This window comes from Heterocephalus glaber, unplaced genomic scaffold (assembly GCF_053883595.1).
Source record: "Heterocephalus glaber isolate CG9 unplaced genomic scaffold, H.glaber_assembly_v1.0 deba00001523, whole genome shotgun sequence".
NCBI lineage: Eukaryota > Metazoa > Chordata > Mammalia > Rodentia > Bathyergidae > Heterocephalus > Heterocephalus glaber.
The window spans coordinates 25,415,122-25,430,090 of record NW_028258327.1 but is presented as its reverse complement, the minus strand read 5'-3'; the positions used below and the strand labels follow the sequence as shown (position 1 = coordinate 25,430,090).

At 34.3% G+C, this 14,969-nt stretch overlaps 1 protein-coding gene across 14 annotated transcripts in view; it reads right to left on the bottom strand.

Annotated features, from left to right (window-relative positions):
• The window catches only part of Ibtk (inhibitor of Bruton tyrosine kinase), an 88,040-nt gene that overhangs the window by 7,920 nt on the left and 65,151 nt on the right, over positions 1 to 14,969 (bottom strand). For all 14 annotated transcript variants that reach the window (XM_087188119.1, XM_087188120.1, XM_013077966.3 and 11 more), the window contains one exon: positions 5,014 to 5,163. In XM_087188119.1, coding sequence (XP_087044245.1) covers positions 5,014 to 5,163 — 150 coding nt within the window. The remainder of the gene's footprint in view (positions 1 to 5,013; positions 5,164 to 14,969) is intronic.

The window sequence follows — 14,969 nt, the reverse complement described above, 5'->3', positions numbered from 1 at the left end:
TTTAAGTATAAGGTAAAATAAAAGCAGTTTTGTTTCTACGTTCCTAATTCCTTTGAATTACTGGTAACTTTTTCTTCCAGATAGAGGTACTGAAATAAAAAATGAAGTGAGAATAGTTCTAGTTATAAGATCCTAATCTTTAATGACATTCTATAACTTTAAAGCTGCTGGATCTTTACCTGACACCCAAAAGAAGAGAAATCTCCAGGATAAAACAGAAGACAGCTTTAGGCCAGGAGAAAAATGAAGTTAAAAAAAAAATTAACTAGAAAGAGGTTAGGATAAACTTACTATGAGATTATGAGATGATGCGAATCTAGACTAGAATATGAAATAAATGCATATAAATTCTATTCTGATGAAATTACCTTTGAGAGAAACTAAACACAAAGTCCCCTGGTTAAGTCCCTTGGAAGGTCTTAAAGGCAGCCATAGAATACAAGTTTTCTAGAGCATTAAAGTATTAATATAGAACAAAAATACAGAACGACTCAAGGTGCTAAATATAATCCTGATGTTCTGGGGATCAATTAAAATGTTCTGACACCCTCAAATAAATGCAAAAATATAGTACAACCATTTGTTACTATTTAATTGCTAAGTAAGAAGCAGCAACCACAAGCTCTATCTTTGAAAATTGTATCAATGGCTAAAATATCTGAACAATTGGACCAAAATGTCTTAAACCGTACAGGTCTTGCTACATCACAGTGAAACAACCAGAGCTTAAATATAACAATTTATGTAACACTTCATAATTTATGAAGCATTTTCATACCCACACTGATATAAGCCTCATAGTAAACTGGTGTGATGGATATTACAATACTATTGTCAAAGACTTTAAAGGAACTTATGTAAAAATCTTTGTAATTGAGCTAGTATAAAATTTTATTTAAAATAAAAACAAACTATGAACAGATTTTTACATAAGATAGATTTTTGATTTCATAAGTACTTTTTCTTACTAATTAGATAATTAGGAACACAAATGCATTTTCTCATCCAGAATCATAGAAGCTATTTTAAGTAAGATGAAAATGAAAGAAAATACATGAAATACCTAAGTAACAATGAAAAGGTAAAAATTGTATAAATCCCTCTTTGTACTTTTTAACATCCCTAAATGACACTGCCTTTCTTGGCCAGGCTTTGGGGGAGAGCTGGGTCACATTTTCTAAAATTAGAAGAATATCTGATTTGCAGAATTTTCTGAGATGAGCGCCTTTCACTGTTGCCACCCTAACTCCCCAAAGGATCATAAGCATTCCTGTCTTCTTGCTTTAACTCCCAGTATTTCCTCAGTTTATATTGTTCTTTCTTCTATATTATTTCTTCTTTTAAAAATCCCACCCCGGGGCCAGGGATTTAGCTCAGCAGCACCATGCCTGACAAGCCCAAGGTCCTGAGTTCGATCCCCAGCACACACACAAAAAAGCCATCCCAGTGAAAGGGATCAGTAATTAAGTGATCCATTTTTCTATTATTCACATGACTATAAACATAATAAGCACACATTTATAATTGAATATAAAAATGTTTATAAACTACAACAGTTCAAGCCCTTCTTTCTCAATGAAGTTGTTCCTAATAACTCTAGCCTGTGGTGATTTTTCTTTCTTTGAACTTCTTATCTGGCATACAATCATATATCACTTTGCAACCATTTAATACTGTTACATTGTACCGCAGTTGCATTCTTTTTCTGTCATAAAACTTCTATGTGTCCACATTTAAATTTACCAACTACATTTTAAACACATTAAAAGATGAGCCTGGGGCTGGGGATTTAGCTCAGTGGTTCCACTGCCTGCTTCGCAAGCATAAGGTCCTGAGTTCGATCCCCAGTACCAAAAAAAAAAAGATGAGCCTGAATATTTTATTTTTATATATACCCAACAGAAGCCAGTAAAATGTTGTTTCTAGCATATGTTACTATGATGTTACTATGTATATGTTATTATGTCCTGTAATTTAGTGAATATTTTATTTTGTCTGTGCTGTTTTATATTTCCTTTTTTAAAAAATAGCTTACTATTTACATAACTTCTATAAAATAAAAACTAAAATTCAATCTGTTTTCTTTTTCAAAATCACTGTCAAATATTAGTCACAGTTATTCAAGACATTAACTTCCATAACAATCATGCCATAAATACATGTTTGATCCATACACTTCTTCAATTCAAACTTCAAAAAGTGTACCTATTATGGCACACATTTTCACAATTAGGAACCATGATGTTATAGCACACTCTAGCGATCAACTATGAAACCGCAGGTCCTTAACATTTTTTGAGTTCTAAAACAGTTACTTATCCAAGAAAAAAATTTTAAATTTCAATATATAGTTAATATTTAAAATGTAAAGTATTACAAAAATGAACTTAATTTTCATACTTTCAAATTTACATGTTTAAGGCATGCAACATAACTCACTATATTAGAAACAAATATTACTTAAAACAAGAGCTACAGTTTTAATTCACTGTGAAAGGTAAAACGAAGAAATGCTATGGAAATACATTAAGAAATTGACCCAATAAAGGAAGTCAGACTTTTCCAAAATATATGACCAAATAGACTGAAAACAGTCAAACTCAATTAGTCAAAGGGTAAGAAGGTAGACAGATGCACAATGCATTTGAGAACAATAATCCTGGAAGGCTAGACTACAAAGGTTACATTGTAAGACAAAACTAAAGAGGCTGGCAGGAGCCAGCCTTAAAGATAACATTAAGAATTCTAGCTTTTATCATAAAAGCAATACACTACATTTTTAAAAAGAACAAAATAGGTCAATATATTAGAAGAAAGGCTATGACAAGATCAGTCAGGAGGGCTACTCTGGTAGCTCAAGTGAAAGACAGAAGAATGAATGAAGGCCAGGGTCTTGGAGACAGTTTTGTATATGTATTAAAGAAATATTTAAGGGCTAAAACCTGCCATGTCCTGATGAGACACTGAATATTACTGAAGAAAACGGAGGAGACAAAGGCTTTCAAGTGCTACTAAGGAAGAATGAGTTGTTCTATGTTTTCTCTATTTTTGTTTGATTTCCATTTTCTTAAAAAGACATATGAGGAAAATGTTAAGTTTGATTTTGGATACAAAGTTTGAGGTGGTCCTCATCCACCTTATTTACCTGATCTGCACTGTGTGACTTCTTGCTTTTCTTCAGAATCAAAATGATCATGGAAAGTAAACACTCTGAATCAATTCAGGTCACTAAGGCAGCTACCACAGCATAACTCAAGACACTCACAAAAGAGAACTTCCAGAACTGCTTCAGAAAGTGGCAAGAACAATGGGATGTGGATTCGAAGTAGGGGGGAATATTTTGAGGAAGATTAATGGCAATGTGTCTTTTACTGTAGTAATTTAAAAAATTTATTACACCCTGTATTAAGACTATCAATGTCTTAAACTGTACCCAATTTATATCTGTGATCCCATCATAAACAATAAATTTTTAACATAAATTTATATGTAAAAAGACTTACACTGGTATCTCTTTTATGCTAGAGTTCCAATTATGATTTTTATTCTAAAATAGCATTCCACTGCTAAAAGTATTTGAAGTTACAGAAGTAAACTAGATGACTTCTACAGATTCTTTCTGATCTCTATATTTTCTGTCTTATAAGAAAATGGCTCAAGAACTTTGCTCTTAAATGTACTTGTAAGAAATAAAGAAGCCAGTCACAATATCAGCAGTAAAAATATCTAAATATCTTTATCTAATCAGTAGTTTCCAAGCAATACTGTTACAAGTCAGTTCCTCTGGAGCTACCTGTAGGGCAGGTATGTGATGTGAAGTTAAACTACTATGGTTACCAGTCCCCTCTCCTTGCTCCAATCAGTTTATATTTGTCTGTTTGATACACTGGAATGAGAGACAAGATTTTTTTTAAAAGAGGAAGAAAAGTTTTACATCCAGTGAAATAAAGTATAATTTATTACATAAATTAGAAGAATCTGGTCACAACTGACACTGTTCATTACATTTTTTTTAATCTAAAACATTCTAAGCGTTAATATTTTTAAGAGATAGTCATATTAGCAAAAATAAGAAAATAAGTCTTCATCTATCCAACCAATTTCAAACATTTTCTTTTTTTCTAACATTGGCCTTCTAAAAACCCGAGGATTTTTCATTTTGAACTATGATTAAGAATTAACATACCATGGCAAGGAAGCTATTTTTATTATAATATTGTTTAAAATTATGGCTAGATGTTCACATAGGTTTTTAAAATATGAAACATTTTTTAAAAATATACTAGACTTTAAAAGCTACTACCAAAAATAGCTACAGAAAAAGACACACCCAAAAGTATGATAACAGATGTATAAATAAGTAGATTATGGTATATCCATACAAAAAAACACAACCACCATTGATGAGTCTCAAAATAATTATGCCGAATTAAAAGAAAAGATTCTAAACAAGGATACATACTATATGGTTCTACTGACATAAAATTCTAAAATATAAAGGCTAATCTATACTGAAAAAAGTAAAATGGTAATTGATTGAGGGGAAGGGGAATAAGGAAAATTCTGAGAATGATGATTATGTTCACTATCTTGAATGCAGTATGGATTTCATGAGTGTGTACCAAAATTTCAAATTGTACCATTGAAATACATTCACTTTACCGTAAGTCAAATATTTCAAAGAGGGAAGGAATAAGCATGCTCTAATTTTAAATTTGAATGTGAAACAATGTATAAGAGCCTGCCTCATAGCTGGGTATGTGGTGCATCCATGTAATCCTAGCTGAGATAAGTGACTGAGGAAGGATTGAAAGTTTGAAGCTAGTTTGAGCAACTTAGCAAAACTCTTGTTTCAAAAAACTTAAAACAGGGTGGGCATGCAGTTCAGCAATCCTAGAGTTCATTCTCCATTACTGAAAAAATAAAATCTATTTTATAAAATTTTTAAGATCATTTCAGAGCACAAAACCACTATATAATATTTAAATATAACATATATTAAAGTTTTTTTACCTTACAACTTTTGGGGTCTGAGAATTTTCAATCCATTTAAAACAAGTCTTTTTGACATGATCTCCTGAACTATGGTTAATAACATATTTTTTATCTTCTATTGAGAAATCCCAGAATGACTTGCACGAAAATGAATGTAAAGCAGATGTCCTATAAAAGAAAGCAAAGATCAAGTTAAAACATACATTTTGTAAAAGGGTATTGCTGAAGATTAAAAGGAGACAATAGAATATATGCCAAAAATTTTATAATGATATAATTGAAGAGTTTTCAATGTGATATTGGATCATTGCTATCTATGGTCAACCAACCAAAACAATGCCATAAGAAAAAGGAACCAATGAATACCAACAGGGCAGATAAACCCAGATGTTGAAATCAACAATGACACTGAAGTAGCTATTGTAACTGTGCCTCAGATTATAGCAACAAAAATATGTGCAGAATGGCTTAATGAACAGGTAAACTAGGCAGAAGAAAACAAACAAAAGAACAAAATAGTTTCAAGAAATTGTAATACAATAAAAAAATTCACTTGGATGGACTTAGCAGAGAGAGTGAATAAATGGGATAAATCAATAGAAAAATTTGAATCTTAAGAACAGAGAAAATAAATGAATGAAAAAAATTTGAGTCAGCCATGGTGATTTATGGAATCTTAAAAGGTCTAACCTGTATGACTGCAGTACCAGAAGCAGAGGAGAGATACAGCAGAAAAAACACTTATAGCTAAATGGGTGCATATTGAGGCCATACTCTTAAGTGAAATAAATAGCACACATGTGTAAATATTGAATAGTTTCTCTAGTATGAGAAACTGAAAGTGTAAATAAGGATTAAAACGAATAATTGATAATTTGAAATAGGAAGAAAAGGTCCAAAGGGGTAGGGGAAGTGGAAGGGGAAAGGGGAAAGGAAAGAAAGGAAAGGAAAAATTATGAGAAAAGAAAAAAATGGAAACAAAGTGTTTGTAAACAGGGAGGGGTGGAGGGGGTGAAGGGCGCACAGGTAATGGGGAAAAAATAAGGACCAAGATACATCATGTACAGGTACAAGCACCCAATGACAAATGTAAATGTATTGTATACCTAAAATGTACCAAAAAAAGAATTTAAGCAAAAAAAAAAAAAAAAAAAAAAAGAAACAATTGCTAAACTTTAATAGAAGACATAAATTTAAAGATTTGAGAATTTTAGCAAATACCAAAAGATAAATGCAAAGAAAATCATACTTGGGCATAGCATAGGCACAACTACTTAAAGCTAAAGATAAAAAGAAAATCTAGAAAGTAGCCAAAGAAATATAATACAATAAGAAATGGCTAGCTTGTTTCACGAACAATGAAGGCTAGAAAACTGGAAAGATATCTTTAATGTAATGATAGCAGGAAAAATGTCAGTCTAAAGTATATCCATGTTAGTGAGCTGAGAAGAGGATCTTCCCCAAGTCAAACCTTGAAATTTTTATAGCCCTGGTCAAATCTTGATTGCAGCAGCACTGTCAGAAACTTGAGCCAGAAATACAAAACAAAGATCTCTGTCCCAGAGGAACTGTGAGATAATAAATGCTGGTTGTTTTCAAGAGTTTTTTTGGGATAATTAGTTATGGGGCAATAGGTAATACAAGATATTACAAAAATTAAAAGAATAAGTAAATATTATAAACAACTTGATTCAAACAAGTTTTGGTATGGACAAATATCTTGAAAAAAAATTTAAAAAATAAATTATATTGAGATCTATACTACTTAAAACTGAATTAGCCTCAAGAGCTTTTTCATTATAGAACTGATAAACTGATTCTATAAGTTATATGAAATACCAAAAAAACCTAGATTGGCCAATATATTCTTTAAAAAAACTCAAAACTGAAAGTTGGAAAAAGATAAAACAAATTAAGAGTCATCAACATAGTGTGATACTGGCATAAGAACTGACAAATAGGGCAGAGAGAGCTCGTTACACCCTCAAATATACTGTAGTCATTTTACTTTCAATAGTTGAACTGCCAAAGCAATTTGGTGAGCAAAGAAAAGTATTTCAACAAGTGGAATATTTACAACTGGAAGTCCTCATAAAGAATAAATCCTGATGCCTATCTCATCCTATACTCCAAAATTAAATAATCTAGAAAATAACTAAACATTATCTTCATAACTTGGTATGCAAAAGTTTTTAGAGGGCACAGATAGCAATAATCAACAAATAAAGAACTGGTAAGTAGACCTAACCAAAAATTAAAAACTTCTGCTCAAAAGAAACCATAAAGAAAACAAAATATTTATAAAACATACATTGGATAAAAGCTTGTATTGAGACTATAAAATAACTCCTAGAACTCAATAATATAAAACACAAGGGTGAAAGAGATGGCTGTCTAGGGGCAGCAGTGCATGTGAGAGGTTCCAAAGATGTGCTCCAGAAAAAAATAGGTACTACACAGAAATAGGGGGCTAAGAAAGTAGTCCACAGGAAGGGTAAGAGACATCCAACCAGACCTGAATCTAGCATGGGACGGATTGTTTAGAAGGAAAGCTAGATCATCCCTGATCTGAACCACCCCTTACACCCCAAGACTGGCACACAGGCCACCTTGGGAGAGGATCTAATGCCATGAGAGAGAAATCCTGCACAACAGCAGAGGTCACATTGCTGGAATAGACTCTTAACCTTCCTACCTGCCACAATGAGAAAACAAACACAGTGAATGAGATATTCTCAGATCTGGGCACTAGAGACTGAAAAGCCTTTTAGTATCTGAGAAAACACTCAAAGGCCCTGGGAAAGCTGACAACATGCACATGATCCTTATCAAGGACCTAGATTTAAGTGCAGAGAAAGCCATGGTTAAAGGGGCTACTGAGTGGGCAGCGACTGTGAAGAGACCCTGGAGACATAAATGGACAGATTGGCCCCAGATAGGAACTCACTCATTCTTCCCCCACTTACCAGGAGAGCTGTGCTTGTGGGATATCCTGCTCACTGCCCACTGCTCACCCGCAGGTGCCTGTGCAGGAGCCCCAAGCTGGGGTTGGTGAGCTGGGGGTTTCTGAGCATGGTGGGTTCTACAGCATCAATAAGCTTACAGGCTGAAGAGTGATGTTTTGTGGAAGGCAAAGACGGAAGCATACAGAAAGCCTGAGAGAGGTGCCTTGACCAGAGGGCATCCTGCAATGTGGTTATTAGAAACCTTGTGGAGGGAGAACACAAACAGCTGCAGGGTTTTTTCATGCAGCGAAGAGAACAGATATTGAGATGATCTATGCAAAACTGGCAGAAAACTGGGTGCAGAGCAAATCACACCGCACGCTACAACTTAGTGATTCTGACCTTAAAACAAAGGCAAAGGGTTCCAGTTAGTTACACCCAGAGCGTGGTTTGCACCAGGAAAGCAGGATGAGGATCACCAAGAAGCCTTCTCAGTCACAGGCAGGCAACTCAACAAATCATAGGGGAGGACTAGCTTGGAGACCTGCACAAGTGGGCAGCAGACTGATTAAGTGAGGGAAAAAAAGCAGGTGGTGGCCACAGCAACATTCTAAGGAGGGTGGGGGTGCAGAAAACAGACCCAGAAATCCATCCAGAGCCCCCTACAAGTCAAACCTTCCCCACTTGTGAAAGTGGGGGGAAGAGCTCACTGGTTGGATTCAGACTGCAATATAAATAAGACTGTGAGGACAATTTAATTTTCTGTTTTTGCACTGTGTGGGGTTTTGGCGGGGAGAGGTTGTTGCCTTTTTTTACTCCTTTCTTTCTTATTCCTTTATCTTTCCTCTTTTCCTTTCTTCCTTTTATCTAGCAAATATATGGGAAGTACCTGATTATGTGCAAAGGAGAAAAGTAGAGCTTTGAATAATCCTAATCAAAACTGCATAGAGGATCCAAACACAAGAATGTTATCAACATATTAACAATTTCTGACTTTCCTATGGCCTCCTTCAATCTCCACTTACATTCATCTCCCTCTGCATCCTTTCTCCCTCTCCCAAATATTCTCTCAAACCTCCCCTCACCAGCCCTTTAGTTATAAAAATAGTATCACCAGAGTTTGAGCTCCCCTCTTTCTCATCTGTTATTTTTTTTCTCTTTTTCTTCTTTTTTTTTATTATCCTCCTTCCCTTTTCTCTTTTTTCCTTCTACTGACCCATCCCAAACTACTTGTTAGTAGTAGCATATTACAGATGTTATGGGTCATTGTTAAAGGGCTCGAGACATGTTTTAATGTTCATGACTGATGTTTGGTTGGATCTGTTGGTGTTGAAATAACTGGTAAGGAGTCTCTCCTTGCAACACAGCAACATGGTCTAATCCAATTAAACTGACTAGACTGAATAGGTGGAACAATACCAAAAAGCAACCAAAACCAAGATCCCATCACCAGGAAACAGGAACTAACTAAAGCAAGAATCTTTCTTCTCTAATTGATCCCCAACCCTCAGCACAAAAGAAAGAGGAAAAAAAAAAAAAAAAGACAAGGCAAAAACCTTCCCAAAGCTGACCCAAAGGCCAGTGATAGGAAGGAAATAGAAAAACAAAATGGCTGAAATATATGAAGGGAAAGAAGAGAAAAACCAAAAAAAACCCAATACAATTAAAAAGATAATGGACTAAACTGATAAAATGATCACCATGCTTAAAGAATATAGAAACTATAAGCTAGCTGAGGTAAACAAAATGATACAAAATACAAATGACCAGTTAAGTAAAGAATTAAGAGCCTACAAAAAGATACCAAACAGAAATTCAGAATATAAAAAATTGTACTGAAAGTATGGGCAACAGAAGCAACCAATGTGAGGAGAGTATTACAAGTAGAAAATAGAACTGATGCAGGAGCTCATATAGAGATACCTTAACAAGAGATCATGGGAAATGGATCAAAAGCTGCTAGATGACTCAAAGAAGACTATCCTAAGATTGATAGGAATTAAAAATTAGAAGACAGCACAAATGCTGTAAAAAATCTGTTTATAGACATCACAGCAGAAAATTGTCCATGTTAGGAAAAGAATTCAATACATTGGTAAATGAGGCACATAGAAACCCAAATAGCCACACTCAAAAAAGAACCTCTCTGTGACACATAATTAAAATCCCAGAAGTCCAACACAAGGATGGAATTTTAAAAGCTACTAGAGAAAAACAAGAAAACACTTAAAAAAGTAAACCTAGTAGAATTACAGTAGATTTCTCAACACATACGTTAAAGGCTAGGGGAGCTCGGAAGGAAGTTCTTGAAGCCAAAAACAAAACAAAACAAAACAATTTCACACCAGATTAATGTATCCTGCAAAACTATCTTTCAAATCTGATGATGAAGTAATGACCATCCATGACAAAGATTACCTTAAGAAATACATAACAAAAAATAACCAAGGATATCACAGACAGAGACAACGATGCCAACAATGCCAAGTGGCCTATAAAGGAGTCAATACAAAAAACAGGGTATATAACATATTTCTCGGATTGTGTTTCCTTCCCATGTCATATGACTGTATTGAAATTTAAATTAGGTAGAAGTTTGGCATATGTGGAGTATGCTAGCTAACTGGAGTTTTTTTCCCAGACCTCTATTTGTTCAATGTTGGTTTTGGGGATCTTTCTGAGACAAATCACATCCTCTGGTGTCTTGTTGTTGCTTGAGATGTTTTATTAAGTTATATGGAAAAATGTTTAAGTGCTTCTCAGTTTTGTTTTGGTTCAGTTCTACCGTATTTGAATATTATTGTAGTTTTTTTCCCTTGCATTGTTTTTCTTTGAATGGTTTTAATTTCTGTATGTGTGTGTTTGACAATAAAGTTAATTTTAAATAAATTTTTAAAAAAAGCAGGGTGAGAAGTTAAGCAAAATGGAAAAATAAAGGAATAAACTACAGAAAAATAACACAATCACAGGAATCAGCCAATACCTTTCAGTACTAACTCTCTAGGTAAACAGTCTCAACTCTCCAATTAAGAGCCATAGATTGGAAGACTGGATTAAAAACAAACAAAACAGGGGCCAGGGATGTAGCTCAGTGGGCCCACCACCTGCCTTGCAAGCGCAGGGTCCTGAGTTTGATCCCCGGTACCAAAAAACAAACAAAAAAAAAACAAATGGTATGCTACTTACAAGAGATACAACTAATCTTTAACACATTACCAGTGGCATGTGCCACTGGTGCAAAAAATGGATCTCATGACTTTTATTAGTCTTTTTACTAACAAAATTAATAAAAAATCTATAAATGGACTGAATCTAGTTGTTGCTTGAATCTGAATTACTCTTCAAATATAAATATTAATACTATTCATATCACTTAAAATTATTACTGTAATCAAACTTATTTCATTAAATTATAAGAAATGTATTTATATTCATGAGTATTTATCAATAATTCTCTAATTTTAACATGAAAATCTTATAAGTACTCCATTGCTTATATTGGTGTATATAATATGCATTTATAACTGCTATACAACAAATTGGCTGTATTACAATTTTTTAAATATAATTTTAATGTTTTTCTTAAGGAAATGTAATATGATGACATCTGGTCTACTAAATCAATGGCTTTTTATGCATTATTTAAATCAAAGACCACCTGAGAAGCAGTATAAGCCGCCAGATGGGACAATTATACTAGTGTAAACAATCATCACCAGCAAATAAGAAAGTTCTTGGCAATTAAGGATATTAATAGTTGAAAAGTCAAGTAAATATTCAAGACTATAGACCAGGAAGGCATATACAGTACACTTTTGATTTACATACTCAAATGAGTTCCCGAGGACTGGTTGTAATTCAAGTTGGTTCTAAGTCAATACAGCTGAGATCTGGATGTTTACCTGGGTACAGGCTATAGGTAACAAGAGGCAGATGAACCTTCCATTAACCTAATTAACCCAAGTTGTTCGTATGTCAGGCCAGTAGTAACTTGAGGGTCCACTATATGTGGACAACAGGAAACAAAAATAGAGAAATTCAGGAAGACCAATATCTGATGTAAACTCCAAAACAGTGAGAAAGAAAAGTACTGTATCAATGGAATAGTACATAAGATTTTCCTAGAACTTAAGGACCTGCTGTTCCCAATTAAAGGACAGCAAGTACTCAGCATAACATGTTTAAAAAGATCCCTATTAAAGTACATTGTTGTGAAATTTCAAACTACCAGAGAAAAAGAAAAGGCCCTATATTAAGCTATCAGTGGGGAGGGGAAAGGTGGAAGAAGGAAAATAAGAAGTAATATAAAAAGAATTATAACTCAAATTGTATTAGACTTCCTAAAAGTAACAGAAGAAAGAAAAAAGAACAGATTCTCCAATGATTTCCAATTTAGAATCCTGTTCCAATCTAGCCATCACATCAAGAATAAAAGAGAGAATAGCAACATTTCCATGGATTTAAGAACTCCAAAATGTATGTAGCATATACATTCTTAACAGAAAACTACTGAAGTTTGAGAACCCAGAGGGAAGCTCCCCGGCCGCCATCCCAAGGTTCTAGGGCAGAGAAGGTGAGCTGTGTGGGTGCCAGAAGCACACCCTCCCACCTCTTGGAAATGAGAAGACATGTAAACAAGCCTCAAAAACAGACTTCTGGATCACCTAGAGCAACCCCAAAGGGAAACAAGATGGAACAATCTGATACTCAACCACCTGGACTCTCTGAACTGGCAACAAAAACGGATCTGGGAAAAATGAAATCAGAAATAATTACTCAGATAACAGCAAAGATTTTGCTCATGGTGCAAGACATGATTAATAAATCTAGAGAGGACACAGATAAAAAAAACAGAGGATCTGAGGAACATGATGGAATCCCAATATAGGAAACAAATGGAATCCATAAAACAGATGCAAATAGATTTCCAGGAGATTAAAAACTCCATCGAAAGTCTGTGCAGCAGAATGAACTAATGTGAGGATAGAATTTCAGATACAGATGATAAGATTGCAATTAGTGACCAGGAAAAGAAAAATTGCTTTACAATTGTAAGGGAACATGAGAAATCAATCCAGCAGCTGCTAGACGATGCAAAGAAGAATAACACAAGGCTGATTGGAGTCAATGAAGAAACAGGAGAGAGGGCAGATGACATAAAAAGACTCTTCACAGAAGTGATGGCAGAAAACTTCCCAAGCATAAGAAAAGAACTTGACATACAGATAAGTGAGGCATATAGGGCTCCAGCTAGCTTTGATCAAAAAAAATCTACACATAGGCATATAATAGTTAGGATTCCAGAAATCCAACAGAAGAACAAAATTCTACAAGCAGTGAGAGAAAAGAAACAAATCACATACAAAGGAAAGCCCATCAGAATCACAGCAGACTTCTCAGTGCAAACTCTCAAGGCAAGAAGAGCTTGGAGTGATGTATTTCAAGCCCTAAAGGAAAACAGCCTCCAACTCAGATTGATGTACCCTGCAAAACTATCTTTCAGAATTGATGGAGAAATAAGATACTTTCATGATAAAGAGCACCTCAGGAACTTCATGAATATCAAACCAGCACGCCAAAAAATTTTAGACAATAGCCTAGGAAAAGACAATGAGGATCACAACCCCAGGAAACTCAGCAGAATGAATCTATTGGGCGTGACAAATTAAAACAAAGGGGGAGAATCCAACAAAAAGAAAAAGTCATGACAAGGCTTTTAAAACTTTTAACTTCATCTCCCTAATGAGTGTATAATTCAATCTTGTTATTGTACTGATGAGTATTTTTCTGATTCTAGAGTTGCACACCTTTCCTTGTGCTATACTGGCTATTTATCATCTTTTTATGTCTACTTTTTCATTAGGTTGTCTATTAATGAGCTCTAAGAATTCTTTATATATTCTGGTCATAGGTTATATGCATTGTAAATATGGTCTGTTTAAGGACGACTTTTCATTTTCAAGATGTCATTTAAACTTCGAAATTTTGATGGAATCTCATTTATCAATTTTTTTCTTTTATACATCATGTCTTTTGTATCCTAGGTAGTTCTTGCCTACCCTGAATTCATAAACATTTTCCCTTATAATTTCTTCTTAAAGTTTTATACTTTTAGGCTTTCATATTTAGGTTCATAGATCCCTTCAAGTTATTTTCATGTATGGAAATAAAGGGTTGAGGTTAATTTTTTATATACGGATACCAGGTGTTCTAGTGCCGTTTGCTGAAAACACTATCTCTTCCTCAGCTCTTGAATTGAGTTTATATTCTATAAAATGCTAATGTTAAATAATTTTTCAAAACTCAGTGGACCATATATGTGTGGTTCTATTTCTAGATTCTCTGTTTTATTCCAATGATCTATATGTCTTTTCTTACACCAACACTGCCTTGATTACTGTAGCTTTAGAAGAAGTCTTAAAATTAGGTACTAAACATCTTCCAGCACTGTTTTTGATTTGTTGTTTGTTGTTTTTTGTTCTTTACCTTTTCTAGGTCCTTTGTACTCCTACATAACTTTTAAATTTCAATATCCAATTCTTCATTTATAGCAAGTATACACAGACCTGAATTTTTATATATACCTTGTGTTATACAAGTTCTAGGGGTTCCTAGAGATTTCTTAGTATTTTCTCTGTAGATGATCATTTCATCTACCTATAAAGATTTTGCTTCTACCTTGCCAATCCTATCCTAATTGTGTCATTTTATTGCCAGACTATTTTGGTGGGGCCTAGGTTTCAAAGTTTAATGGACAGATAAAGAGTAAGCATAACTGCCCTGTTCCCCACCTTAAGGAGAAAGCATTGTATCTTCTCCATTCATATAAGGCTTTCTTGCTGGAAGTATGGAGTACATGTCTTTAATCTGTTGAGAAGGTTCTGTTCTACTTCTATTCTCCTGATAGCTTTTACCATGAGCAGCTGTAGAATTTAGTCCAATACTTTTTCTCCAACTAGTGACAGGATCATATGGCTTTTTCCTTTCCTCTTTAAAAATGAGGACTTTTGGGGGTGGATCTTCCAATGC